At 38.6% G+C, this 27,691-nt stretch overlaps 1 protein-coding gene across 3 annotated transcripts in view; it reads left to right on the top strand.

Moving 5' to 3' along the window:
• swm (Zinc finger protein swm) overlaps positions 1 to 27,691 on the top strand; it is a 192,681-nt gene that overhangs the window by 43,818 nt on the left and 121,172 nt on the right. For all 3 annotated transcript variants that reach the window (XM_067765997.1, XM_067765996.1, XM_067765995.1), the window contains exon 5: positions 19,382 to 19,510. In XM_067765997.1, coding sequence (XP_067622098.1) covers positions 19,382 to 19,510 — 129 coding nt within the window. The remainder of the gene's footprint in view (positions 1 to 19,381; positions 19,511 to 27,691) is intronic.

The raw sequence follows: 27,691 nt of genomic DNA on the forward strand, positions 1-27,691 counted from the left end.
CTCCTTCCACTACTTTGGAACCATCTGTGTACACATGTATCGCCTCGTCCGCCATTTGCGCACCCTTGCGCCAACCTTCCACCTCTATTGGGGCGCTAAGATCTCCCTCGAAGCGCAGATAGGGAATCACGTAGTTTGTTCGTCTTGTGATTGATGACGCTATACTACTATGGCCATATGGTCGGCGCTCAAGCTGCCCGAGGCACCGAGCCTGGTTGCGGTTGTTAATGATTTGTTCTTTGCTTTGTGTGCAGAATGGCATACAGGGCAGCCGTCGGGGTTGTTTTCAAGGCTCCCGTAATGCTAAGCATCGATAGTCTGCATACCCCCTCTAATTTTTTGAGGTATGTTGTTTTATATGTGGCTTTCCACCAAACAAGAACTCCATAGGGCTTACAATCGCTGTAAAAACCCAATGAGAAAGACAGGGCGATAGGCCCCACGTACACCCCAGCATTCTTTTACATGCATAGAGTGCCGTTGAGGCCTTCTTGACCCTCTCCTCCACGTTGAGCTTCCATGACAGCCTACCGTCTAGGATGATTCCTGGATATTTTGTGCAAGGTTTCTCCTGTAAGGTCACCCCTCATAACTTAGGCCTGGTCCAATTTGGGACCTTGTCCCTCTTTGTAAACAAGACCATATCCGTCTTCTCCGCATTGACTTTCAACCCGACATTAGATGCCCAGGTATGAATATCCCGAAGCGGCCGATCCATCAAAGAACTAAAAGTTGGAAGGCACTTTCCACTTATGACAATTGCAACGTTATCTGCGTAAGCCGTAAGTTTTGCGGGTTCCTCATCGAATCGCCTGAGCAGTTGGTTGATGACCAGCGTCCACAGCAGAGGTGATAGCACCCCTCCCTGCGGCGTGCCCCTGTCCACTGATTTCGTGACCTCGTACAATCCCCATTGTGATGTAATCTTTCTGCAATTTAACACGCAGCCGATCCATCTCATTAAGGCAGGATGTACTTTAATGTAATTAGGACCATCCATAATCGCCCATTTTGCAACATTATTGAAAGCCTCGGCAATGTCCAAGAAGACTCCTAGAGCATACTCCTTATATTCCAGGGATTTCTCTATGCTTATTACCACCCTATGCAATGCGGTGTCTACCGACTTGCCTTTGGTGTATTGTGGAGAGCAGCTTTTCATCCACGTTGGACTTTATGTACCCATCTATCAGCCTCTCAAAAGTTTTGAGCAGAAATGATGTTAAGCTAATGGGTCTATAGTCTGGGATACACGTGACCGATCTCCCCGCCTTTGGTAGGAAAGCTACACGAGCAGTTCTCCAAGAGTGCGGTACATGATTCAGCCTTATGCACCCATCGAATATTATTTTAAGCCATTCCACGACCGCCATACTTGAAACTTGTAGCATGACCTGGAATATACCGTCTGGGCCCGGCAATTTAAACTTAGAAAACGTTTTCACTGCCCATTCTGTCTTGGTATCGGTCACCAAGCCCGGCACTTCCCGATAGGAAATGTGTGTGAGAAGCACCTCAAGGTATTCCTCACTATTACGTGACCATTCCCGGTTCTCTTTCTTTATTAGTCCCTGGACTATGATGACTCAGCTCATTGCTCCACCATGGCGGCTTTGCTTTTCCTCTGAATCTTCTTAGAGGGCAAGCTTTGTTATACGCAAACCTTGTTAGGAATTCATTCGACTCTTCCAGTTCCTCTACATTGGCAACCTCTTTGGGTTGTCCCAGTTTTGTTTCTACAAGTTTCTGGAATTTAGTCCAGTTCGTTGACCTAGGGTTTCTAAAGGTTCCTCCCTTCTCTACCCTCTTTAGGGGGATGCTGAAGCTGATATACGCATGGTCGGAGAAGGATGGTCTATCAAGAACCATCCAATCACGCTCGGAGCTCTATGTAATATCCAGAACCATGTTGGACCAATGTATGTAGGGACATTTCGCCTCTCTCGTTCGTATCTGCTCCTCCCCTTATGACCAACCGCCCTTTGCGCCCTTCCTCCTGTACTAGCCTTTTGCACTCCATCGGTGGAACCTCCGCAGCATGGGCCATGTAGCAGGATGCCAAGATAAATGCCTGCTTATTCATTTGCTCAACGGCCACCGCTACGAGATCCTCAGTGGTGTAATTAGGCAGCATATATGAATGCAGCTGTTTCCTTACCATTACTACAGCTCGCACCCGTCCTTCCGTTTGCGCGTAGTAAACGCCAAACTCCCGCGCGCTAAGTCCAGAAACCTTTCCTCCCCACCTTTCAGCGCCACGTCAAACGAACCCTCCTCAAGGGTTAGGAGGAGTTCGCTCGACGCCACTTTACTGTGTTGGAGGTTTATCTGTAGGACTCGCAGCACCATTGGGCTGTTTGTCCCCCTCCAGCACCTTCGTCTTGACGTCGTCGTCCTCCCCTTGCCCTTTTGGTTTAGAGTATTCGAGGCCCCCTTCAGCCTCTCGTGACTGTTGTGCCGGGTGTTCCTCTGTGCGAGTCACAGCACTATTTGGCGGTTGGTCCTCTTCTAACACCTTCGTGGTGACGTCGGTGACCTCCACCTGTCTTTTTTCCCTTAGGATTTTGAGGTCCTTTTCGACTTCGCCCACCTCTAGCGTGTTAGGGTTTTTATCCTCGGGACTTCTCTTCCTGAGTCGCATGTAAATTTTGCCAGTGCCAAAATAAATTTTGCCAAGCTGCGTGTACAAAATCTCCGCCTGCTTGTTTATTTGGAAGATGTAGAACTGGCCATCCTCGGTAGGCCGAGATACAGTAAGTACCTTCCAATCCTGTGTCGGTATGTACGGATTCTGATTTTGCAGAAGTCGCAGTGTATCCTCCGACTTCATCATGCATAGTATCCATACCTTAACTTTTGGTACCGTGGGGATTTGAGCTTTATCCACCACCTCAAACCGCGCGTTCGTGCCTTGCCTTTTGAGGTTTGGAACCACTTTCTCCAGCCACCGCAAGCTCGCGATGTTGTCACACGCTATCATCTTCACACCATTATACCATCCCCCGAATCAAAGGTTGGAAGGGGTTTACTTGGTTGTTCCCGCATCATCTTAAGCATTAAGCTAATAAGCTCCCTTTCCACAGATCTCCACCTTTCAGTAGTCATTTGTCCGAAAGGACTGCTACGATCAACCAGCGCACTATGGCGCCTTTCGAGCTTTTTCTTTGCACAAATCATAACTTTTGAACTAATGAAGATATTTTAAAGCTTTATACTGCACCTGAAAGCTAATTATTTAAACTTTGGACAATTTAAAATACATGGTGCCAGAGTAACAGGGTGCTTCACAATAATTCGTCAAAGTTGAAAAATTGTAGAAAAATAGAAAAGAAAAAATTTTTTTTGTTAAAAACTGAAGGACAAACTTTGAAATTTTTTTATGAGGATGTATTTGAACATGAAATCAGATGAACTTATGATTTGTATGAAGGAGTGTGGCTCTACCCACTTATGATTAAAAGTTTTGTCTTACTAGCAAGGTTATCAATCTCCACCAAACTTGATGGACGCATTACTTCTTTTAAGACGTTATACTCTTATAAAAGTGAAATGTGTACGCTAGGGGATAAGTATATAAACATTGCTTGAAAATTCATTGTATAAATTTACTTACACATTTTTGAAAAATTCAAAACCAAATATTTTATTAATACTTAACTAAGAAAAATTATTAAAAGTTGTTCAATATTATAGTATTTGAGCCAAAGATGAACAAGTAATAAATGTTTGAGTACTGCCCACTTATGATAAACAGTTTTATCTTAATAACCGCTTTACCAATTTTATTGATTTCTGTAAAAATTTATTACTCTTCTGATAGCCAAAGCCTAAGCTTTAAAATAAATATACATAAAGGGTGCTTCAAAACTCATCTTAAAATTTGATAAATTTTAAAAAGATGTAAAAACGAAAATTATATGATTATAATTACTAAATGAAATAACTATATTATTTATAATAAATAATAAACTTGTATTTATTGATTTCTTTTTTTTCAATAAAACAACAAAACCAAGTACTAAATAATTGTTTTGTTGTGATAGAAAAAGGTGGATCATTATTTAATCTTAACGTAGTCTTCGTCACTTGAAAATATATCTAACAAAGAAACCATTTCTGAGCTATAGGTATTCTATTAAATCTTTTCCATGGGCCAAAATTTTATGTACCGTTGGTGTGAGCTTTTTTTCAGGATACTTTTGAAGCAGCAGCTCTGCAGTTTTCGATGCATATTCTCCAAATTTAGGTCCATTAACTTTTTCATGGCAATTTAAAATATCTAAATTACTCCCAATCGTTTGACAATATCTCTATCGACTCCAGTAATGCGAGCAGTCATTTCATCGTGTTAAAAAAATATTCTTGAGAAGTTTCCATCATTTGTGTTGCCGTATCCATACTTTGGGCAGTCAACTCTCAGGCCAAGCTCTTTATAGAATGCATCTTGAATTATTTTTTTTCTAATGTTTTGTTTTTCCTTAGATGTTACATTGTCGTCGAAAACTTCTTGTTGTGGTAGTGTATAAGCCAGTTTCAAAACGAATTCCATGCACCTTATCCTCGCATGCAAAGGAGATATTCCATACTCATAATTTAGTTCGTCAATAATTGAATCATCAAGATTTTCAAAGTCTTTTTGACTCTTCTTACAGATTGGACATTTCAATGTAGACGATGTGTTTGTTAGTAAGTTTAAAAAAAAATAATGACTCACGCAATATATTATATTTATCCTTCATAACCCGAGGTCTATAAACAGCGCCAAAGACTCTTCAGGAGTGTATCTCCTAGGTAGCGCATTTGGGGTGAGGGAATGCTGTTTTTGATCCTTCTCAGTCGCACAGGACTTGCTAACGCAACTGCTCCCATGATATGAGACTTGGTGTTTTCTTCGTCCTTTTTATATTTAATAGCCAATGCTTATGAAAGATGAGTCGTGGCGATAGTTCTAGTATAATCTGACAGCTTCCATTTCTTTGTGTAGGTCGAAAATTCTTCTATGGGTTTTGTAGGTCTTCCTCTTGTTCGATTGGTTGATGTGCTAGGCATTTCTTCGTCCAACGAACTTTTACCAGCTGGCCAGCTTTCATGCTTACTTATAAACCTTGACGTAGAACGACCGACTGCTTGCTATTTTCTTTGTGTTGGAATGTAGAGGAAGCCAATTTTTTCTTCGTCTTCTATGTTGCATGCTTCATTTGGTAATTCTGTCACAATAGCCTCAACGAACTCCGCTTTTGTTTTTGAAGCTTTGAACACCTCAAATAGTTTGGAGTTTTCTAGAGACATATCAAAATTTGCCATCGAGTATATCTTACTAAAAAAATATGTGAGCTATATTTATGTTTATTTAAATAAACAGAATACTTTATTCTATAGACTCCAAAATACAACTGATTTTGGGCGTTGTATTAAACATTGCTTTATATACTCAAATTATGGAAATGAGTTCCAGGTATATTATGCGGCTTGTAACCGAAAAATTTGGTTTTATTAACAAATTCCAACAACAAAGGTGACCATACTATGCACGTATTTATACCCAATGTTCCTTCACTTTATTTGATATAAAAGTGAAATCGCAGCTGGACGCAGGTAGCCCTTATGAATTCAGGTAACCGAATATTTAGCAAATACCTACTGTAAATTTCACGGATACCTTTTTTGTCCTTTTTTTATTTTCCATTAAAGTTCGAAAAAGGTCCTAAAAATAGGCTTTTCGAAAAACAGGTGGATCTGACAACTTTTATAAAAAAAATAATTTTATGTTTTGCTTCAACCTAGAATTAAATATTCTTTCGTTATAATACAAGAAAGCAGTAGCAGGCCGTTTTATTTAGATACAAAACCATTTTTAATACAACAAAAAAGAACAAAAACCCCAAATTTTTCTAAGTGTTAAAAATTAATCAATTTTGAGCGGCTCTACCTCCTAAAATTTTCTGTTTAATAAGAGTTATATATTCGTAATCCCAGGAAAATTCTCTATTGGCGCAGCTTTCGAGGTAGTTGCTACCTCGCTAATGGAGCACATCCGTCTTACAGCTTTGGGCCTACTTGTCTTGTCTATGCGACTGCCCTGCCTCGTGGCTCTAGGACTGGGTCGCCTTCCGCCGAACGTTGCCTCTTCATTCTGCCATTGGACGCTTCTTCCTCGTACCGGTTGCAGAACCGAGGGTTTCTCGCAGCAAACCTTTTGAACTGCCTTCGACCTACTTCTACCGCTTCATGGGCCCATTCCAAGCGCTCAATCCCCACTTCTGTTGAGTCGACCACTGCTCCCAAGTGTTCTTAGTCCTGCACGGTACTGCGAGAGAGCTCTTTTACTTCCTCAGCTCCTCACCCCTCTCCACTCTTCTACTCCGTTTTCATTTGTGAGCTTCTCCAACACGGAGTTCATTGAATCAGCACTACTCTTGCTCCCCGAGTCCGACGCATTGCTTAATTCGAATTTGTCGTCCTTGGATTGCGACTCAGTCCTCTTTACATCGTCCTTATTACAATCAGGTAATGAGTCGTTCATCTTGGTCGTACGACCACCTGCCCGACAAGGCGGGCTCAGCGGTCCAGTATTATATACGGGGAAAGAACCGTCCGCCACAGCAGCGCCCCTTACTGTGATAAGGCCATGAATACTTCCCGAGGTGGCCAGGTATCGGGAAGGCTCCTTTCGAATACAGCCGAATTTATACCCTGGCTGCAAATCGTCCAATAGGCACGGTCCGCATAACACCCTGGTTAGAGGGTTGGCAGTTCTAGATGTCAGTCCTAAACAGCTCCGCCTCATAGTCGGGCGCTATGGAGTTCGGCTAAGCCCTCACACCAACGACAAGGTGCCTACCCTAGTGAGGGACACAAGTAGTATGTATAATAATAAATAAAACAGGTGGACAATAGTAGACTAAGGATGGATATCCTTATCTAAGCCACATTTTTTTATATTTTTTATTATTATTAGTTTACATGTTGTAACCAAAATGTTAATAAGCAAAACTTTCTTAGACAAACAAAAATCGTACGCACTTTTAATTTTTTCCTTAATACTTTTAATGCCATAAGTGGCAAATTAATTAATGTCTATGACATTTCTCTTTTTTTATCCTGTGTAATATGTAGATCACAGCTGGCATATAATGTTCGGGTCCGTCCGAACTTAGCCTTCCTTACTTGTTTTAACATATGTACAGTTAGTACAAAAAACCAGCACGCATGCAATTTGAAGTTTCCCGGAAAAATGATCTTCGAGAGTTAGAAGAGCAACCCGAATTTTATAACCCGTTATGTTAGCAAATGTTTGTCATATATTTCCACATAAAAAAGACTAAATGCCGCAACTGAATTCACACATAATTTCATGAGCAGCAATTTTGTAGGTAAAAAAAAAAATAATTTTGTTATAACTTGTTAACAAAAGGTAGACAATAGGAAATTTTTCGTGGACAAATATATGGACAAACGATGGACAAACTGAGCGAAAAAAAAATTTTGGGTTCTTTTCGAAAACAAAATATTTTTCTTATAACTTTGTAACAAAAGGTGGACAACATGGACAAACAATGCGAAGACGACGGACATACGATTTAGCACAATAAAGCGAAACAAAATTAATTAACGAAAGGTGTGTTGACGGAGATGAATTCTAAAACTAAAAATTAAATGAAATACGAAACCTAAAACATAATTCCTGGGATGACCGTAGAAACACAGGGTAAACACCCGCTTATAATATGTGGAGACTTCAATGCATGCTCAACTGTATGGGGTAGTAGTAGAACTACCGATAGAGGTAGAGTTCTTCTCGAAATCCTTACACCCCTGAGGTTAGAACTTCTAAATGAGGCAGGGAAATATACATTCGACACTGGCAATAGACGCTCCACTATAGTTCTCACGTTTGCTAGTAGCGAAATGGTCCATCAGTAACGTCTACACACACAGCGATCACAAAGCTATTAGCCTAGAGCTAGTGGAAACTGCACCAAGGAACGCCTCCAACCAGCTGCAAAGAAGATGGAAACAACACCTTTTTGAATCAGAAGTATTTGATGTTGTATGGAACGATGCCGTAATACGAAGGACACATGCGGAAGATCTTTCGGTTCAATTATCTAAGTTGTTGTTGCTGTAGCAATGCTCGCCCCACCTAATAGCCGCGACCGATCACAAATTGTCATCAATATCCTCTAACGGGAGTCCAAGGAAACTTGCCGTTTCAACAGGGGTGGACTATAAGGAAAGGGGTGTTAGAGGCGTTGGTTCCACATTACAATTAAAGAGATGGTTGGTGTCATTTGGGGACACATTGCAAGCGGGGCATACATTTTGTATGTCGGGGTTGATTCTGGATAGGTAAGAGTTTAACCTGTTACATTATCCAGAACGAAGTTGAGCAAGAGTGACACGCGTTTCCCTGGGGAGTATGCGTTCCTCTTCCGCGAGTTCTGGATATTTTTCTTCAAGTACTGGATTCACCGGGCAATTCCCGACATAAAGGTCCGACGCCTGTCTATGGAGTTCACCAAGGACCTGCTTGTGTTTTTTCGCTTCGTACGGCTGGGTTCTAAGGTGCCGTATTTCCTCAAAATGCTTACGGAGATGACTCCTTAGGCCCCTAGGCGGTGCTGGTTCGTCAATCAGATGTCTGTTGGGATGCCCAGGTTTCTGGGTATTCAACAGACTCTGTTTGGTCAGCATCTCATTTCTCTCCCTGATGGGGAGTATTCTCGCCTCATTATGCAGATGGTACATAAGAAGACAGCCCGTGGCGATTCTGAGAGCAGTATTTTGGCAGGCCTGTAGTTTCTTCCAGTGGGTAGTTTTTAGGCTTGGCGACCATATGGGTGAAGCGTAGCACGTAATCGGCTGGATAATTGCTTTGTATGTGGTCATGAGCGTTTCTTTATCTTTTCCCCAGGTACTGCCAGCAAGGGATTTGAGGATTTTATTACGGCTCTGAATTCTCGGAACAATTGCGGTTGCGTGCGCACCAAAATACAGATCCTGATCAAACGTCACACCCAAGATTTTGGGGTTTAGGACAGTCGGTAGCGTAGTGCCATCGACGTGGATGTTCAATATGGTCGACATTTGGGGCTTCCATGTTGTAAATAAGGTCACGGAAGATTTAGTCGGTGACAATGCCAGGTTTCGCGAGGCGAAAAAACTGGAGATATCAGGGAGCTAGCCGTTTATTTTATTGCATAGCTCATCGATCTCTGGGCCTGGGCCTGTGGCCATTATTGTGCAGTCATCGGCGTAGGAAACGATTGTGACTCCTTCCGGTGGTGAAGGTAGCTTAGATATGTAGAAATTAAACAAAAGTGGGGATAGGACACCACCCTGTGGCACCCCTTGTTTAATTCTCCTTGGTTTTGATGTTTCGTTTCTGAATTGCACCGATGCCTGCCGACCACCCAGATAATTTGCGGTCCACCTTTTAAGACATGGGGGAAGGGTAGACCCTTCCAGGTCTCGCAGTAGTGAGCCATGGTTGACCGTATCAAAGGCTTTTGATAGGTCTAGCGCTACGAGTACTGTTCTATGGTGGGGGTATTGATTCAAACCGCAATTTATCTGGGTGCTAATGACATTTAGCGCGGAGGTAGTGCTATAGAGTTTTCTGAAGCCATGCTGATGAGGGGCTAGCTGCAAATGTGCTTGGAAATAAGGGAGCAAAATGGCTTCAAGCGTATTTGCCACTGGCGATAGGAGAGATATCGGACGATATGACTCACCTACGTTAGCTGGTTTCCCAGGCTTTAGTAGCGGGACCACCTTGGCCATTTTCCATTTCTCGGGTATGGCAAAGGTGGAGAGAGACAGGTTGAAGACATGCGCTAAATATTTGAAACCCTCTTTCCCTAGGTTTTTAAGCATCGCCATGGCTATGCCGTCTGGGCCCACTGCTTTGGATGGTTTATCTAAGTCATTAGGTATGGCGTGTTATGTTGCCATGCCCAGAAGTCGCGCAAAAGTAAATCGGACTCCGGTATATTGGTGGAACGAGGAAATAGCGGAGGAGCGTAGAAAATGCCACAAGGCACGGCGAAGGGCACAGATGGCGCGCTCGTCGCCACGATATGATGAGCTACACAATACCTACATAGCCCAAAGGACGACACTTAAAAATACTATAAGGAAGAGCAAGAGAGCCTGCTTCAAGGAACTGATGGATAGTGCTGATCTTGATCCTTGGGGATTGGCTTACAGAACGGTGATGGCGAAAATTAAAGGGCGAAAATCAGAGCAGCCTACATGCCCAATATTAATGAGAAGAATCGTAGAAAGTTTTTCAAAGACTGGTTCTATTGCTGGAACCTGGTAAGATGCCCCACTAGCCATCTTCATACAGGCCACTTTGTATGTTGGATTCAATAGGAAAGATTCTCGAACGTATTATTAGTGGGCGTCTGCAGCAGATCCTTTAAAGCCCAGGTGGCTTGTCAAATAGTCAGTTTGGATTTCGAAAATCGATATCCGCGATAGATGCAATACAAACAGTTGTCAACATAGCCCGCGGAGCCATAACCGGAGGCCAAAGTAAAAGGAAGCTCTGTGCACTGATAACTTTGGATATTAGTAATGCTTTTAACACCGCGAACTGGGGCTGGAGATGGCTAGCAATAAGACAGAAGTGGTTCTGGTGAGCTCAAAGCGGACTGTGAATGAGTTGGTCCTAACTATAGGAGAATATCAAATAAATTCAAAGCCCTCCTTGAAATATCTAGGAGTAATTATTGACTCAAAACTAACTTTTAGGGAGCACTTCAGGGCGGTGGGGGAGAAAGTTTCTAGAGTTTGTGGAGCCCTAACGCGAATAATGCCCAACATCGGCTGCCGAAGCGAAGCTACCCATCAGCTATTATTCAACGTAACCAGCTCCATAATATTGTATGTAGCACCAGTATGGCACGGATCTAAAATGGCCCACCAAAAAGATATACTAGCACCCTACCGCTTTACTGCTTTACGAATAGTATGTGCTTATCGGACGGTGTCCGACGACGCGATCCATGTTTTATCCAGGAAAATCCCAGTAGATCTACTCTCAGGTGAAATGGCAGATCTGTAGGACATTGGAATCAGCCGACCATCTGAACATGCTAAGAAAAGCGCAAGGTCACGAACAATAGTTAGGTGGCAAGAACGGTGGATTCGAGAAAAGGGCGCTGGACCTTCATGCTAGTCCGGAATATAGCGGAATGGTTCGAGCGAAAACACGGCGAACTAAATTACCACCTTACACAGATATTGAGCGGGCACGGCGGCTTTAAGGAATATCTACAAAAGCGTGGGATAGAGGAGGATCCTTTCTGTCCAAGCTGCCCCTCCGAATTGGAAAGCGCAGAACATGTAATGTTTCACTGCCCTCGTTTTCACAGCGAAAGACTGTCTGTAAACAGAGTTTTTGGAGAGGAGCCTTCCATTAGGAATTTAGTTCCACGAATGTGCTGGCAAATAGATTGTTGGATTGCTGTGAGCAAGATGGCCTTTATAGTAATTGATGCATGCTGAAAGGGAGCGCAGAGAAATGCGCATACGAAGTAGTGGCGACTAAATAGTTTCTGAGTAATCGGCAACCGGCGTTTTTATTTGTGCGGAAGACAGGCAATTAATGCACTGATTTCTTGTTAGAATTTTGGCTCCTCATAATCTTCACAAGTTTCATTTGTGAATTGTGATAAAGTGTTTTGCTAAAAACTATTAGCGTTTTTCAAGGTGGACAAACGAAAATTTTTCCTGGACAAACATCGACAAACGGTGGGAAAACGACGGACATACGATTTTGCACAATAGAGCGAAAAAAAAATTTGGGGGTTTTTTCGAAAAAAACAAAATATTGTTAAATGCAATGACGTAAATGCGTATTTCAAGAATAATTCATTTAATGAATTTAAACACTTAAATCTAACAATTTAAAGTTTCTGTGAAGTAAAGTATGGTAATTCGAATGATAAGTGTTTCAACAATGGAACGAAAATTTTGTTAAATGAAAATTGATTAATTAAGTCGGAAAATGTAAGTCGGAAAATGTAACTGTGATTCGATCCTTCTTGCGACCGCGCAAGGCTTAGGTGGAGTTGGGGGATTAATGCAGCGCAAGTACTACTTCGGGTTGTTTTATAAGGAAAAATACGGTTTGAGGATAAATACTTCCTTTGTTTGATGTGGTGGAGGTAATGATGAAGATGATTGATCCGTATTTGGTGACCTGATGAAAACGGTGGATGATTTGTACATTTAAACGGATCCGGTAGCTTGGTCGATGCAGGATGATAGCACAAGTGAAAGAGAGCGAGACGATGCATCGCACTCGTATTTATAGGATATGCTATTGATGGAAGGCAACTCCAACAATGTTGACTGGAAGCATTGAATGGTAACTCCAGTCTACTCTACAGCCAAGGTTGCATGAGAGCAAGTCATACAACTAGTGAGGTGAACGCAAGGCGCCGCACAGTGTTTCGTGTAGAACAAGCCAGCTGGACAAAAACAAAGTTCTTATTCCAAGAAAAGTGTAATGAGAAATAAAAGAAAACAAACAAAATAACGGGATTTTTGCTTTTTTTTTTGATATTTTTGCTCATATATATTGAGTAATAGAAGTAAGAAGGCAGGAGTGGCCGTAAAATGCATTGATTAATTTGCAAAATTCTTGTTGAATATTAAGCTTAATATTTCTTTTAAGTGAACACTTTTATATAATTTTTTTGATGGATTCTAAGCTGGAAGGTAAGCAAAAATTTTTAATAGTAATTCTTTCGCAATTAGAGTATTTTCAATATATTTAACATTCCGCTATTAAGAAGAAAAGGTATTTTTTCTCTATATTTTTAACTTTAGGGACAAAAAAGTTACATACATCCGCGGACATCCGGGCTAAATTTTACATATGTTATAGTCGCAAGTATTCTCTAATAGTCGAAAGAAAAAAACCATTGCGAATTCTTTGCACATCTATTTTTAATTTTTTTTTTGTAGATTTAGTTATCTCTACATATAAAATAGGATGTATGTACGTACCAGCTCCGACGAGATATTTGAAACTTTAAAGCTGATCTACAAACCGCAAAACCAATTCCCAGGTACAGGGAACAAACACGTAGCCATAAAATACATAAAAATAAATGCGCAAGGTCAACAAGAGCACACCAAAAGCAAAAAGGCGAAGATCACTGACTTCAACCTGCCACAACCTACCGCACCAGTCACCAAGGCATAAAAACAGGTACATACAAAGCAATCCTAATGTAGGTCTAACCACACAGGAACGCTACACAAAACAACCCCATTTGGTAGCATCTACGCCAATACCTGAATGTAAAATAAATACTGCACAACTGATAACAAATCAGAACGATCAACTACACTTGAGATGCAGCACAACAATCATCAACTATTCACCCTGTCGGAAAATCAACAACACAAAGCAGTTTAGTTATAACCGTACCAAGAACGGAGTTTTTTGACATTTGGGTTCAACATTCGAAGGAAACTAGATATAAAGAATTATTGAGTTTTGTTGTACTTAAGTACGATTTAAGCGAAGCAGTCGAGTATTCGATAAAAAGTTTAAGCTTACAAATATCGGCATATTCGTCGAAGCTGGATCAAAATTGGGACACTTCTGGAAGACATAAGGAGCGATTTTTGAATAAAAACTCGGAGTGGCTTTCGGGTCCAGACTTTACATTTACAATAACGGTGGATTGAAAGTTGCCATCAGACCAACCAACCACTTCTTCAGGTAACCCCGGCCCCGGAAGACGAAAGAAGGACTTTGTTAGCTGCAGTGAAAAAACCAAACGGCGTCGAGTGGATGACCTCTTGCAATCTAGAAGTCCTGGTGAGTTACTTTATGCGGCAGAAGTATCAACGCGTATGTCCGGCAACAGAAATGTTGCTAACATTATAAAAAAAATCACAGGAAACAACTCAAATATCCGGCAAGATGACATGTGAGCCAGATGCAAGATGCTTGAGCAATGTAGAAGCTTTAGCATACGACTCATGGGTACAAAACGACTCGGAAGTGGAGCAACAAGGCAGGCCATAAGATTTATCCATCATTTTATAGTCTAAGAAAAGCTAAGGCAGAATGCTATCCAAATAAAATTGATGTGGGTGAAACACGTGCGGAAATTAAAGTCCAGTCCGTATTAGATAAAACTGTTAAGCGTTTAGTTTTAGCAAATCGAGAAGTTTTTGTTAGTTTATTACCTACAAACTTGACGTATACTTTAATCAGCAAGTGGCGGTTGCGATGGTAGCTCTGGCCATAGCACATATAAGCAAAAGTTTACATGCAGTTCTAACACTGATAAGTTTTTGTTTATATTTTCTTTCGTTCCTTTCCAATTACAGGATGAAAAAGGTAACATTCTTTGGCAGAATCCTCGACCTTTTTCTACCATGTATTGTCGTCCAATTAAATTTATTTTTTCTAAAGAAACGAAAGATTTTATTGTTTTTGAAACGAACAAAGTTTTAGAGGAGATAAATGCGTTGTTGCCAACAAAGTACATGCTCGAAGAATACGAAGTTTCCGTAAATCACAGTATGCTTCTAACAATGATTGAGGGAAAAGTTTGCAATGCTTTGACTGAAACTTCTTCCGCACAAAAGTGTTATATTTGTGGTGCCACTCCAAAAGATATGAATAATGAGTTACGGGACTTTAGGCCTAACCGAGATAATCTTGGTTTTGGTTTGTCTACTCTCCATGCATGGATAAGATGTTTTGAATGCTTGCTTCACATAAGTTATCGCGTCGAAGTAAAAAAATGCCAGCTTAGGAATGAGGCAGATAAAGAGAGTGTAAAGCTACGTTTCAACGAAATCCAGAATAAATTTAAAAGTGTACTTGGATTGATAGTAGATAAACCAAAACCAGGTTTCGGCAATACCAATGACGCCAACACTGCTCGTAGGTTTTTCGAAAATTCTGAGGCTAGTGCTGAGATTACGGGATTGGATATAACGCTCATCAAAAGATTCGACACTCTCCTTCGCGAATTAGCATCTGGGTACAATATAAATATCCAAAGATTTAAAAAATTTTCGGTCGAGACTAAAAAACTATACATAGATCTCCATGGTTTAATATGCCTGTTACAGTTCATAAAATCTTAGTGCATAATACTGACTTTATAAAATCAGCAATTTTACATATTGGTCAACTTTCTGAGGAAGCACAGGGAGCCCGTAATAAAGATTTGAGACGATTCAGGGATGATAACACACAAAAGCAGTCGCGTGAAGCCACGAATAGAGATCTTGTGAATATGTTGCTTATAACATCGGATCCTTTAGTTAACAGTTTTAGGGAGATTCCTAAGAAAAAATTTAAAAGTCTGACTTCAGAAGTATTAAATTTACTGTCCCGCGATAATGTTGAGGAGTCAATAAATACCCCAGTTGTTTCAAGCTTTCACAGTAGTGTTGCTGATGCTCATGACTATTCCACAAGTGACTCATCGAATGAAAGTGATGATAGCGAATAATAACATAATTATAAAAGATAACCTACCCTATAACTTTTTGTTGGATCAGGTTTTATTTAATTTAAATCTATTGTCTTTTCTACTTTGTATGATACTTTACTTTTAGGTTTTTGCAATAAGTAATTTTCACATAATTAATTTAATTATTTACATTGTTATTATTATTATTGTAATTCACTTTTACATTACTGACTGGTACAATAAAATAATTTTGTAAAAATTGTAGTGCCAGGATAAATACTCAAATAAATACAAAATATGTATGTACATATGTACAGTCACTCACATAAATAAGTAGACACCCCTTTTTGGACAATTCTTACAATTTTCGCTTTCGCAAATTTATTTTAACTAATTTCCCATAAGAAAATTTGTCACGATCTATAACAAAAACTAAATTATATTTAAAAAATTTTTGAAAAATTCGAAAAATTTTCATAAAAAATTTTAATTTTTTTTCCGAATTTTTAGAATTTTTTAGAGTATTGCGATTTGTAGTCCATTCAATTTAAGTACAATAAAGTAATATTCTTAAGTCCTTTAAATATTTTTGGATCTACGTCACTTATGTACTGTATATGAAATAAGCAGATGTATGCATATGAAGTAAAATTTTGGAAAAAAATAAAAAAAAGAACATATGGCTGAAAAAAATTACGTAGTTGTAATAAATGACTGCATATGAAACGGAAAATCTCATAAAATAATTTTGTCCAGCTAGCTTGTTCTACACGAAACACTGTGCGCCGGAGGAACGAGAAAGTGATCGCAAGTCACAGGTGGGGCGGTTAGGTGAACGCAAGTCACGGACCCGTTTCATATTTAAGTGAGCGCAAGCCACTTAAACAAATATTTTTGTTATGACCATTTAACAAATGTGGACAAACGAAATTTTTTCCTGGGCAAGCGATAAACGGTGGGAAACGACGGACATACGATTTTGCACAATAAAGAGGAAAAGAATATTTTTGTTACAACTTTTTAACAAAAGGTGGTCAAACGAAATTTTTCCTGGACAAACATGGGCAAATGATGGGCAGACGACGGACATACGATTTTGCACAATAAAGCGAAAAACAAATTTTGGGGTTTCTCGAAAAAAAAAAAATGTTTTTGTTAAAACTCTTTAACAAAAGGGGCACAACATGGACAAACAATGGGAAGACGACGTACATACGATTTAGCACAATAAAGCGAAAACAAAATTGTTGGAGTTTTTTCGAAGAAAAAAAACATGTTTTTATTATAACTTTTTAAAAAAAGGCGGACACACGAAAATCTTTTCTGGATAAACATGGACAAACGATAGGAAGACGACGGACATACGATTTTGCACAATAAAGCAAAAAAATATTTTTTTGGGGTTTTTCGAAAAAATACTTTTTTTGTTATAATTTTTTAACAAAAGGTGGACAAAGGAATATTTTTCCTAGACAGACATGGACAAACGAATGACATTTGGTTTTTTTTTAATTACTTGCAAATGGAGGTTCCAACTTCACATACGATTTTTTTGTTTTTTTTTTTTTTTTTGAAACAACTTTTTAACAAAATGTGGACAAACGAAAATGTTTGCCAGACCAACATGGACAAAAAAAATATTTTTGTTATAACTTTTTAACAAAAGGTGGACAAACGAAAAATTTTCTTGGACAAACATGGACAAACGAATGACATTCGGTTTGTTTAATTACTCGCAAATGGAGGTGTCAACTTCACACACGATTTTGTTTTTTTTTTTTAAATAAATTTTTAACAAAAGGTGGACAAACGGAAATATTTGCCAGACAAACATGGACAAACGATGAGCAATCCGTGGACATACGTTTTAGCACAATAAGGCCCGGTTTTTCAGTACAAGTTCAACTCAGTTTTTCAGTTAAACTACGCTTAAACTTATTCTGCAGTTTTTCAGTCTACTTTAACTGAAGTTTAAGCGGTCGATCTGGCTGGGTTAAACTCTAGTTAACATATCGGTGATTTCCGTTCATTCGAAATGGCGTCGAATATATCCAACAAGCATTTGGGCTTTAGTACCATTAGAGCTCATGTTGATAACTAGGCTTACTTCTAAAATCTCAAGATTTGTTTCGAAACAGTGGCTCAAGTCGAGAATCATAGCGTACTCAGCTAAAGAGGGAATTTTTTATAAATCAAAAAATTATATTACTTAAGTTGAACAAATTTAATTAACAACTTGTGGTTCATTAACTGGACTCAAATGTAAGATTCCATACTACAGTTTTTTAGGAAAATAAAATGAAATATATATAATTTAAACAATAAATAAATGTGACGCGCTAACCTCCGAAGGGATTTTAGGCAGAGCTTCTCTTTCGTCATGTTCCGTTTAATTTTTCCTACAAATTGGCCGGACGGGACCTACTTGTTTTATGCCGACGCCGAACGGCATCTGCAAGGCAGATGAGTTTTCACTGAGAGCTTTTCGTGGGAGAAATACAAATGGAGTGCTTGGAAAACACTGCCGAGAGGCAATCCCACGGCCACCCATATAATTTATTTTTGATTACTTACGCCTCATTACTACTATCAATTAGGTGTTCATTTCTCACAATAAATAGCTATTTGCTTTGGTGGTACCACCTTGGAGATTTTTTTCAACTTCACCTCAACTCGATATCCAATGTAGGATATCAACTGGAGAAACTTGTTGAATATTCATTTGAGAACTGTACATTTCTCAAAATCTCTCGAAATTAGGATATTAATTGAAAAATATTAATGACGTAGGATATCAACTCGAAAACTTTAAATTTTACAAAATTTCTCAAAGGTTATTAGAGAATGAAGTTTGATATCAACTCAAGTATTATATGGTTTAAGAATAATTAAATAATGATGTTGGATATCACTTCCGGAACTATATATATAATTTCGCTGGAGAATTTTTTTCCATGTTTGTTGGGTAAACAAAATCCAGCTGTTGCCGTATCTACAAATTATCTAGATAATAAAAAAACCAATATTGCCGCACGTAAAAGCATACCCCAAAGGCGGCCTTAAACTGTGACTGAAAAACTGCTCCGTAGTTTAACTGGAGTTTAAATTTGACTAGAGTCTGAGCAAACTTAGTTTAAGCTTAGCTTAACCAACTACTGCAAAACCGGGCCTAAAGCGAAGGAGTTTTTTCAAAAAAAAAAAAAAAACTAAAAAATTTTTGTTATAACAAAAGTTGGACAAACGAATTTTTTCCCTAGACAAACATGGAAAAACGAATGACATTCGGTTTTTTTAATTACTCGCAAATGGTGGTGCCAATTTCACACACGATTTTTTTTTTTAATAACTTTTTAACAAAAGGTGGACAAACGAAAATTTTTCAAAATCAAAACTTATTTCCCCACCAGAAGAAGTTACTAACATTTCCTATGCCGAGGACTGCGCGATAATGGCAACGGGACCTAACCCTTAAATAAACGAGCTAGTTTTTGAAATAAATAGCTATCTGCCCAGTCTTTTTGGTTTCTTATGACCCATGAACATAATCTACATAGCATAATCACAAGCAGGACAAAGCTTATATCCAAACCTTTTAACAATTAGGCCCTAAATTAATATAAGTTATCGAGTTCCAAGGACTGGGGGCGGGTAATTTGTTTCTAAAAATCTTTAGAAGATAGTAGTAGAATTTTCTTTAGAGCCGCGTACTGCAAATAAAATTTTGAAAAACGAAATTGTTTCGTATGAAGTTTTAGGGTTCCTTTAGAGCTGCATATGGCTCTTTAAACCGATGACGAGTTTAAAAAAATAGGTTTGAATTGCTAACAGTGTAGTTTTCCTTAGGAGCGAAGATATGTTATATGCACGTAAAACGTTGTAATACTAGAATAATAATATTATATTGTTACAATTTTTAGCATTTTGGAGAAATAACCAAGCACCACATGGATAAAGACATAAACCAGCTAATAATATCTTATGCTACACGAATAAGTGCGGAACAAGCTGTATTGCGGGGAAAAGTTTTTAAAGACAAGCGACTACAGGTAATATATGTTTAGCTATAATATCAGCTCTGTAATCAGGACAAGGCATCGATCGGATTATCTTAATCTCCCGAATGACCAAGATCTATTCCAAAAGCAATAAAAACAGCCCTGTTTACGTATATATAACTATGTAATTTAAAGTTTTTTACTATGTTATTAACACTAAAGTCATGTAAAGTTAGTGTATTACTTACTAGCCGCTTTTTTTGCAAACTAGTGGAAATAAAACGCTAGGTAGATTGGCGAATTGCATAGAAAACAACAACACAAAGTAAGCTAGTTCAGTTGGCTAAGCGGTTTGTGAACGGGCGAATGAAATGTACATGCGAATGTGCAGAAAAACAAAAATAACAATATAACAGCGTGGCGGAAAGATGGCATACACACGCATTCCATGTATTTTCTTTTTGTAATTCTCTGGTTAAGTGTCGAAAATGCACTGTGCCAGCAGTAGAAAGGCCAAAGCAGCTAAAAAAAGGACCAATTAGCTGATAAACTTCAACCACCTGTATGGTACCGCTATGAAGAAACTGTTTATTTAGTTGAAGCGTTTTTTTCAAGTTCGCTTGCAAAAAAAGCAACTACTGTTGTGATATTTATTTATTTATTTATTAAATGAAGAATAGCATTAAAATTACTATTCTACAGACAAAAAGGAGCACTAGCTGCCAGGGCTTTCGACTGTTGTGATATAAAAGCAACTACTGTTGTGATGTATACAACTTTTTAACTGCAACGTTTAACTTTCACAAAATCTAATTCCTGGGCTACTAAGGAAAAATTCAGCACGTTTTGAACATGCAATAACTAGCACAAAAGAATTAATAGAGAAATTTGGAGCCATTGAGCTGACAAGGGACAGCAAACTAATATCTTTTGACAGAAAGCATCTATACTAGAGTTCGACCGACTTCTAGTACGGTTACGGAATGGCTCGGACTTATAGTTCGGGATCGTTTCAGATTAGCCTAAAAAGTTTGCCGAGCATCCGAATTTGAATTGAATTTGACAGATTACACTACTTACAGCTCTTAATCTTACTTTTTTTTACCATGTGTGTCGACGGATGATGGCGTGGTTTACACTTAGCTATTCATCGCTAGCAATTTGGCACAGGGCTATGTCGTGATACCATCTCTGCTCTGTACATGTTCTTGACTTCGCTTTGTCGCACTGTTTCGAGTAAATCTTATTTGGATTTTGGTAAATTATTTTCTCTTATTTGCTTTGCAAAGTACTTAGTATATCGTTGTGATTATTTATTATTTGATCAATTAAACTTATAATAAAATTATAAATTTAAAGCTTATTTACCACTAGCTGCGGAGGCTATCGGCTAGGTAGTCAAATGTAAAAAAAAAGTATATTTATGTACGTATCGATTGCAAGAACATATGTATGTACATATGTGGCGTGGTGTTATGGTATAGCTACATTTTTATATTAATTGCTTTTATGTATTTGTAAATATTATTGATGTTTTCGATTGTTGGGTTTTGCAATAATGTCATAGGGTTTTCGGTCCTAAATATTCTAATTCGTGTGCTATGTACGGCTGTGCATTCTGCGAGAATATGTATGACAAAAGTGGTAGAAGTCTGACAATATAGGCAGTGGTTGTTTCTATTTGTGTCTAATAGGTGTGAGTGGGCGTAATTAGTGTGCCCGAGCCCTAGACGGGACAAAATTATGACTTTGTGCTTTTCAATGTTAGTTGGATATCTTGGTGGCATAAGGTTAAGGTTTATGTATTTGTAGCGTGCTTGTTGATAGAGGGAAGCTATTCGTGAGTGTTCGGTCTTTATCTGGTGGTGAGTGTAACGTTGTAAATCAATTTTCTCAGTTAAAGAAATAAATATTGTTGGTGAGATGCAAGCCAGCTTAGCAGCTTTGTCAGCGCATTAATTTCCTGTTATGCCAACATGATGTGTGTTGACGAATTGTGTTTCCTAATCTCAAATCATTGAACTGGTTTTGTATAGCTTATATGTAGTACTGATAGGCTGTCGGTTCATATAACAATTTTTTTCTGCTTTGCTTTGCTTATACGTATATCCTCGAGTATAGCAGCCGGTTCTGCAGAGAATATTGAAGTTATATCGTTGGAGATATTGTATTCAAGTGTTCGTCCTTGGGAATCCACTACAGCATAGGCCGAGTTGTGTACGTTTTTTGATGCATCCGTGTACAGTATTTGGTAGTTTTGGTTTCGATATGTGGATATTAATTCGTTGAATGCTTGGCGGTAGGCTTCGACGGATGTACTGTGTTTCGTGAGTTTGGCTAGGTTAATTAAACATGATTTTGGGCTCTGTCCAAAAGGTCTCGAACCGTATTGCTAATAATGCGATGAATGGCAGAAGGGAGCCTGGAATGCCTTTTACTGGCCATGCCTTGGTGAAATCAGCGTGACCGAGTTTTGTTTGTAGATTGTTTTTGGCAAAAGTCTGTAAATTGATGAATTATATCGTTCTTCCAGACCCGGCAGTCCTGATTCTGTTAGAAGGTTAGCAATGGGTGTAGTGGGAAATGCGTATAGGCTTTTCCGAATTCCTTGGGGGTATACAGGTTTTAACATGTTTGAGGTTGACTTCGGTGCATTGCCGTATAAAAATAATCCGTAAACGATTTTACTCAGGATGAGAGTTCTTATGAGGTATGTTAGAGTATTTGTATGTGCATAGCCTTTTCCGGATAGGTAACGGACTATGTTGGTTCCGGTAGTTATGGATTTCCTTAGGTTTGAAATATGAACTTTCCATTTGAAGTTTTTTGTGAATGTTATGCCGAGTGTTTTTAAGTTGTCCACATAGTTGATTTGGGTGTTGTTGTTTATTAGATTTTGGAGTGTCTTTCCTCCATATATGTAGTATTGAGGATTTTTGGAGGAAAATTTTTGCGCCGGCTTTTTGACCCCAAATTATGTATATCGCTTATTACTGAGGAGAGTAACCTGCTGTTGTCGTCGTTCGAATTCCTTGTAGCCATGATGTATAAGTCGTCGGCATAGATGTAGTGATCTAATGACTTATAGAGAGGGGATCCCTGTGGGACTCCGTTCTGCAGTTGTCTGGATTCGGATAAGCTGTTGTTAATTTTAACTATAACGCGATGGTGGAGGAGAAATTTTATTATGTTAGCTAACATCTTAGGTCCGATGCCCCACATATGTAGTTTTTCCAAGATAACGTGAGGGTTAATCCTGTCAAAGGCTTTTTCGAAATCTATATCTATATGTAGAAGAGCGTCAGTGTAACCCCGATTGGGTCTGAAAGCGACTTTCGGAAGTTTCAATCCGCACTGTATTCAGTCCGATTTCGGTTAGTAGGTTGTTGTTGCTATGTATTGTGACGATTTGAGTGTAATTGTTTTTGTTTCTGGACAGCCTTACTTGCTTCCAGATTTTGTCAATTCGGGTGTTTGGGTTTATGGATGTGGTGAATTGTTGAAAGCATGAAAATTTTGCTTGTTTTGCTGCTTTGCGAAATTTGGCGTTTTGCTTTTTGTAGCGAATGAGGTTTGCATTCGTTGGGTGGGTGCCTTTTAAAGGAGTACCAACCCGTAGTTGATAGAGCTCAGTTCACCATCATGGTACTGTCGATTTTTTGTGTGGACGTGTTTATGGAATGTGTAGGTTAGCGGATACTCGGATGCATTTTGTAAGTATGGAGGCGTCTATGTCTGTTTGGTTGAGTTTATCCAAATCGCGGGTTCGAATCGAGCTCAAGGCCTAACAATAATTTTTTATCATTATTATTGTTATGATAAATTTTTTCTTAATTGAAAAAATTTTTAAATTAGAATAGAAGAAAGAAAAAATTTTAGACAACTGCCAAAGCTCGTTGTATAGATCCATTTCGGGAACTGCTAAATTCCTTCATCGGCAACGTTTAGGCGCCGCTGCTATAACCATTCAGCCACCACAGCGGTTTTTTGTTTGTCTTCATTAATCCTACTTCCATTCTGGTTCGTGCCAATTGATATTCACAACACTGCGACATCTGTTGCAGAATAGCTGTGAAAATTGGACTTGTTTGTTGGCAATGCTGCCATAGTGTCATATTTTATTGACACTTTTTTTTTTCCCCCGTGCTCTGGGATGTATTAACAATTTTTTTTTTTTTGTTGTTATATCGGCCTACTGATTTTAAGATCGCGGGTTCGAATCGAGCTCAAGGCCTAACAATAATTTTTTATCATTATTATTGTTATGATAAATTTTTTCTTAATTGAAAAAATTTTTAAATTAGAATAGAAGAAAGAAAAAATTTTAGACAACTGCCAAAGCTCGTTGTATAGATCCATTTCGGGAACTGCTAAATTCCTTCATCGGCAACGTTTAGGCGCCGCTAAAAATTATTGTTAGGCCTTGAGCTCGATTCGAACCCGCGATCTTAAAATCAGTAGGCCGATATAACAACAAAAAAAAAAATTGTTAATACATCCCAGAGCACGGGGAAAAAAAAAGTGTCAATAAAATATGACACTATGGCAGCATTGCCAACAAACAAGTCCAATTTTCACAGCTATTCTGCAACAGATGTCGCAGTGTTGTGAATATCAATTGGCACGAACCAGAATGGAAGTAGGATTAATGAAGACAAAAAAAAAACCGCTGTGGTGGCTGAATGGTTATAGCAGCGGCGCCTAAACGTTGCCGATGAAGGAATTTAGCAGTTCCCGAAATGGATCTATACAACGAGCTTTGGCAGTTGTCTAAAATTTTTTCTTTCTTCTATTCTAATTTAAAAATTTTTTCAATTAAGAAAAAATTTATCATAACAATAATAATGATAAAAAATTATTGTTAGGCCTTGAGCTCGATTCGAACTCGCGATCTTAAAATCAGTAGGCCGATATAACAACAAAAAAAAAATTGTTAATACATCCCAGAGCACGGGGAAAAAAAAGTGTCAATAAAATATGACACTATGGCAGCATTGCCAACAAACAAGTCCAATTTTCACAGCTATTCTGCAACAGATGTCGCAGTGTTGTGAATATCAATTGGCACGAACCAGAATGGAAGTAGGATTAATGAAGACAAACAAAAAACCGCTGTGGTGGCTGAATGGTTATAGCAGCGGCGCCTAAACGTTGCCGATGAAGGAATTTAGCAGTTCCCGAAATGGATCTATACAACGAGCTTTGGCAGTTGTCTAAATTTTTTTCTTTCTTCTATTCTAATTTAAAAATTTTTTCAATTAAGAAAAAATTTATCATAACAATAATAATGATAAAAAATTATTGTTAGGCCTTGAGCTCGATTCGAACCCGCGATCTTAAAATCAGTAGGCCGATATAACAACAAAAAAAAAAATTGTTAATACATCCCAGAGCACGGGGAAAAAAAAAGTGTCAATAAAATATGACACTATGGCAGCATTGCCAACAAACAAGTCCAATTTTCACAGCTATTCTGCAACAGATGTCGCAGTGTTGTGAATATCAATTGGCACGAACCAGAATGGAAGTAGGATTAATGAAGACAAACAAAAAACCGCTGTGGTGGCTAAATGGTTATAGCAGCGGCGCCTAAACGTTGCCGATGAAGGAATTTAGCAGTTCCCGAAATGGATCTATACAACGAGCTTTGGCAGTTGTCTAAAATTTTTTCTTCTATTCTAATTTAAAAATTTTTTCAATTAAGAAAAAATTTATCATAACAATAATAATGATAAAAAATTATTGTTAGGCCTTGAGCTCGATTCGAACCCGCGATCTTAAAATCAGTAGGCCGATATAACAACAAAAAAAAAAAATTGTTAATACATCCCAGAGCACGGGGAAAAAAAAGTGTCAATAAAATATGACACTATGGCAGCATTGCCAACAAACAAGTCCAATTTTCACAGCTATTCTGCAACAGATGTCGCAGTGTTGTGAATATCAATTGGCACGAACCAGAATGGAAGTAGGATTAATGAAGACAAACAAAAAACCGCTGTGGTGGCTGAATGGTTATAGCAGCGGCGCCTAAACGTTGCCGATGAAGGAATTTAGCAGTTCCCGAAATGGATCTATACAACGAGCTTTGGCAGTTGTCTAAAATTTTTTCTTTCTTCTATTCTAATTTAAAAATTTTTTCAATTAAGAAAAAATTTATCATAACAATAATAATGATAAAAAATTATTGTTAGGCCTTGAGCTCGATTCGAACCCGCGATCTTAAAATCAGTAGGCCGATATAACAACAAAAAAAAAAATTGTTTATCCAAATCTTTATCTATAGTCTTCTCAAAATTCTCCCAAAAATTTAGGTTTGAACGGCTGCGGGCGTGGGTGTTGGAGAGCGTTATTGATGTTTTAATAGGAAAGTGATCACTATTGGTCACTATTGTATTGTAAGTCGGGTAGTGTGTAAGAGGATGTGGTTGGGAGTAGGGAAGCGGAGCAACAATCGACGTTTACATGCGTGAGTGTGCTGTGGGTAGATAAGTGAGTTGGTTGATGGTCATTTAAAATGAACAGTTTGTGTTGTGCGATGGCGTTTTCAAAGGTTACACCTCTAGCGTTGTTTATTCGCGACCCCATAACGTGTTCCAACTGTTGATGTCGCCCACCAGTACTAAAGGTTTTTGGGCATTTCGTAATAAATTATCTATTTCTTGTTTTGTAAAATTTTGATTTGGAGGTATGTCAAGTGAGATCACTGTGAACTTAAAGTTTAGGGTTATTTCTATGCATACGTTTTGGATTGGAGAAGGAATGGGTGTGTATCTGTGTGGCACGTTTGATTTAATCAAAACGCCAGCTCCTTGTTTTGCGTAAGTAGTTGAATTGTTGACGAAGTATGCAGTATAGTTTGGATGGGATTAAAGCCGCTGGGGCAATTTGTTTCTTGTAGGGCTATAAGATGTGGTTAGATGTTCTTTTCGAAGGAGATCAAGATCAATATTGTTATTAATGAAACCTTTGCATTGCAATATATTGAATTTGTCTATCATTATGTATGAAATAAGATATAAGTTGTCGTTGGACGCAGGGTCCGACGCTGGTTATGGTATATAATAATCGTTGTAGCTTAGGAGCATTTGTGTAAGATTGGAAAATGGTGATTAGGTTCTGCTGTTCGTGGTAACAGGTTGAATATGTTTTGGGGTGGTTGGTAGGTTGCTTGTATTTTTGGTGGTTGAAAGGCGGTTGTTGTTGGTTAGGATAACTTTTTAAACGGTTTTATTTAGCTTGACAGGCCGGCACGAATTTTGTAATTGAAATTTAAGTAACTTCTCGATAAGCTACAAACTTAAAACTTGGAATATAGTTCAGAACCCGATGAAAATGTAATAATAAGAAAAAACTCCGATAGGTGGCGCATGGATCGAAATATTTCAAAAAATTCTTATTTCTTATCCGATTTAGTTCATATTTTGAACACATAATACATACATGAATAGAAATCGACCTATGAAAAAATCGCCGCTAGGTGGCGCAAGGATCGATATATTCATAAAAAATCGTATTTGTTGTCCGATTTGGCTCATATTTGGAACACATAATACATACATGAATAGAAAGCGGCCTGTGAAAAAAATCGTCACTAGGTGGCGCAAGGATCGAGATATTCAAAAAATCGTATTTGTGGTCCGATTTGGTCCATATTTGGAACACATAATACATACGTGAATAGAAAGCGACCTATGATGTCCGATTTGGCTCAAATTTGGAACAAATATTACATACTGTCCAGTAGAAGTGACATCAAAATATTTTGGAGTTCGAGGAGGGACAAGCATACGTGGCGCAGAGTCCATTAAAGTCTTTGGAAGGATTATGTATTGAGGACTTAGATTGTAACTAATTGTCAGGAAAGATTCCTTGTAATAATGAGTCACTAACTGAACTAAATAGAACGAAACGGTGAGACTGAGGAAAGAAGATGCAGTCCAGTGACTGATAAAGAAGGACGACACACAGTAGTGAAGAGTCCCTTGAGACACTCCTTAACACATACTTCCCATAAGGAGATGATGTGGAAGAGTTATGTAATCACGTCTATAGACCTCTGCGGTTTTATTGACATATAAGGGGCTTTCGATGATACAACACATCAAGCTATCGAACATGGTATGATTCACAAGGACATAAGCCCTATGATTATTCGATGGGTGTTGTCCATGTTAAAGAGCAGAAAAATCGAATTGGAACTGGGAGGGACTACTGAATCAAATGCGGCCA

Source organism: Eurosta solidaginis, chromosome 2 (genome assembly GCF_040869045.1).
Source record: "Eurosta solidaginis isolate ZX-2024a chromosome 2, ASM4086904v1, whole genome shotgun sequence".
NCBI lineage: Eukaryota > Metazoa > Arthropoda > Insecta > Diptera > Tephritidae > Eurosta > Eurosta solidaginis.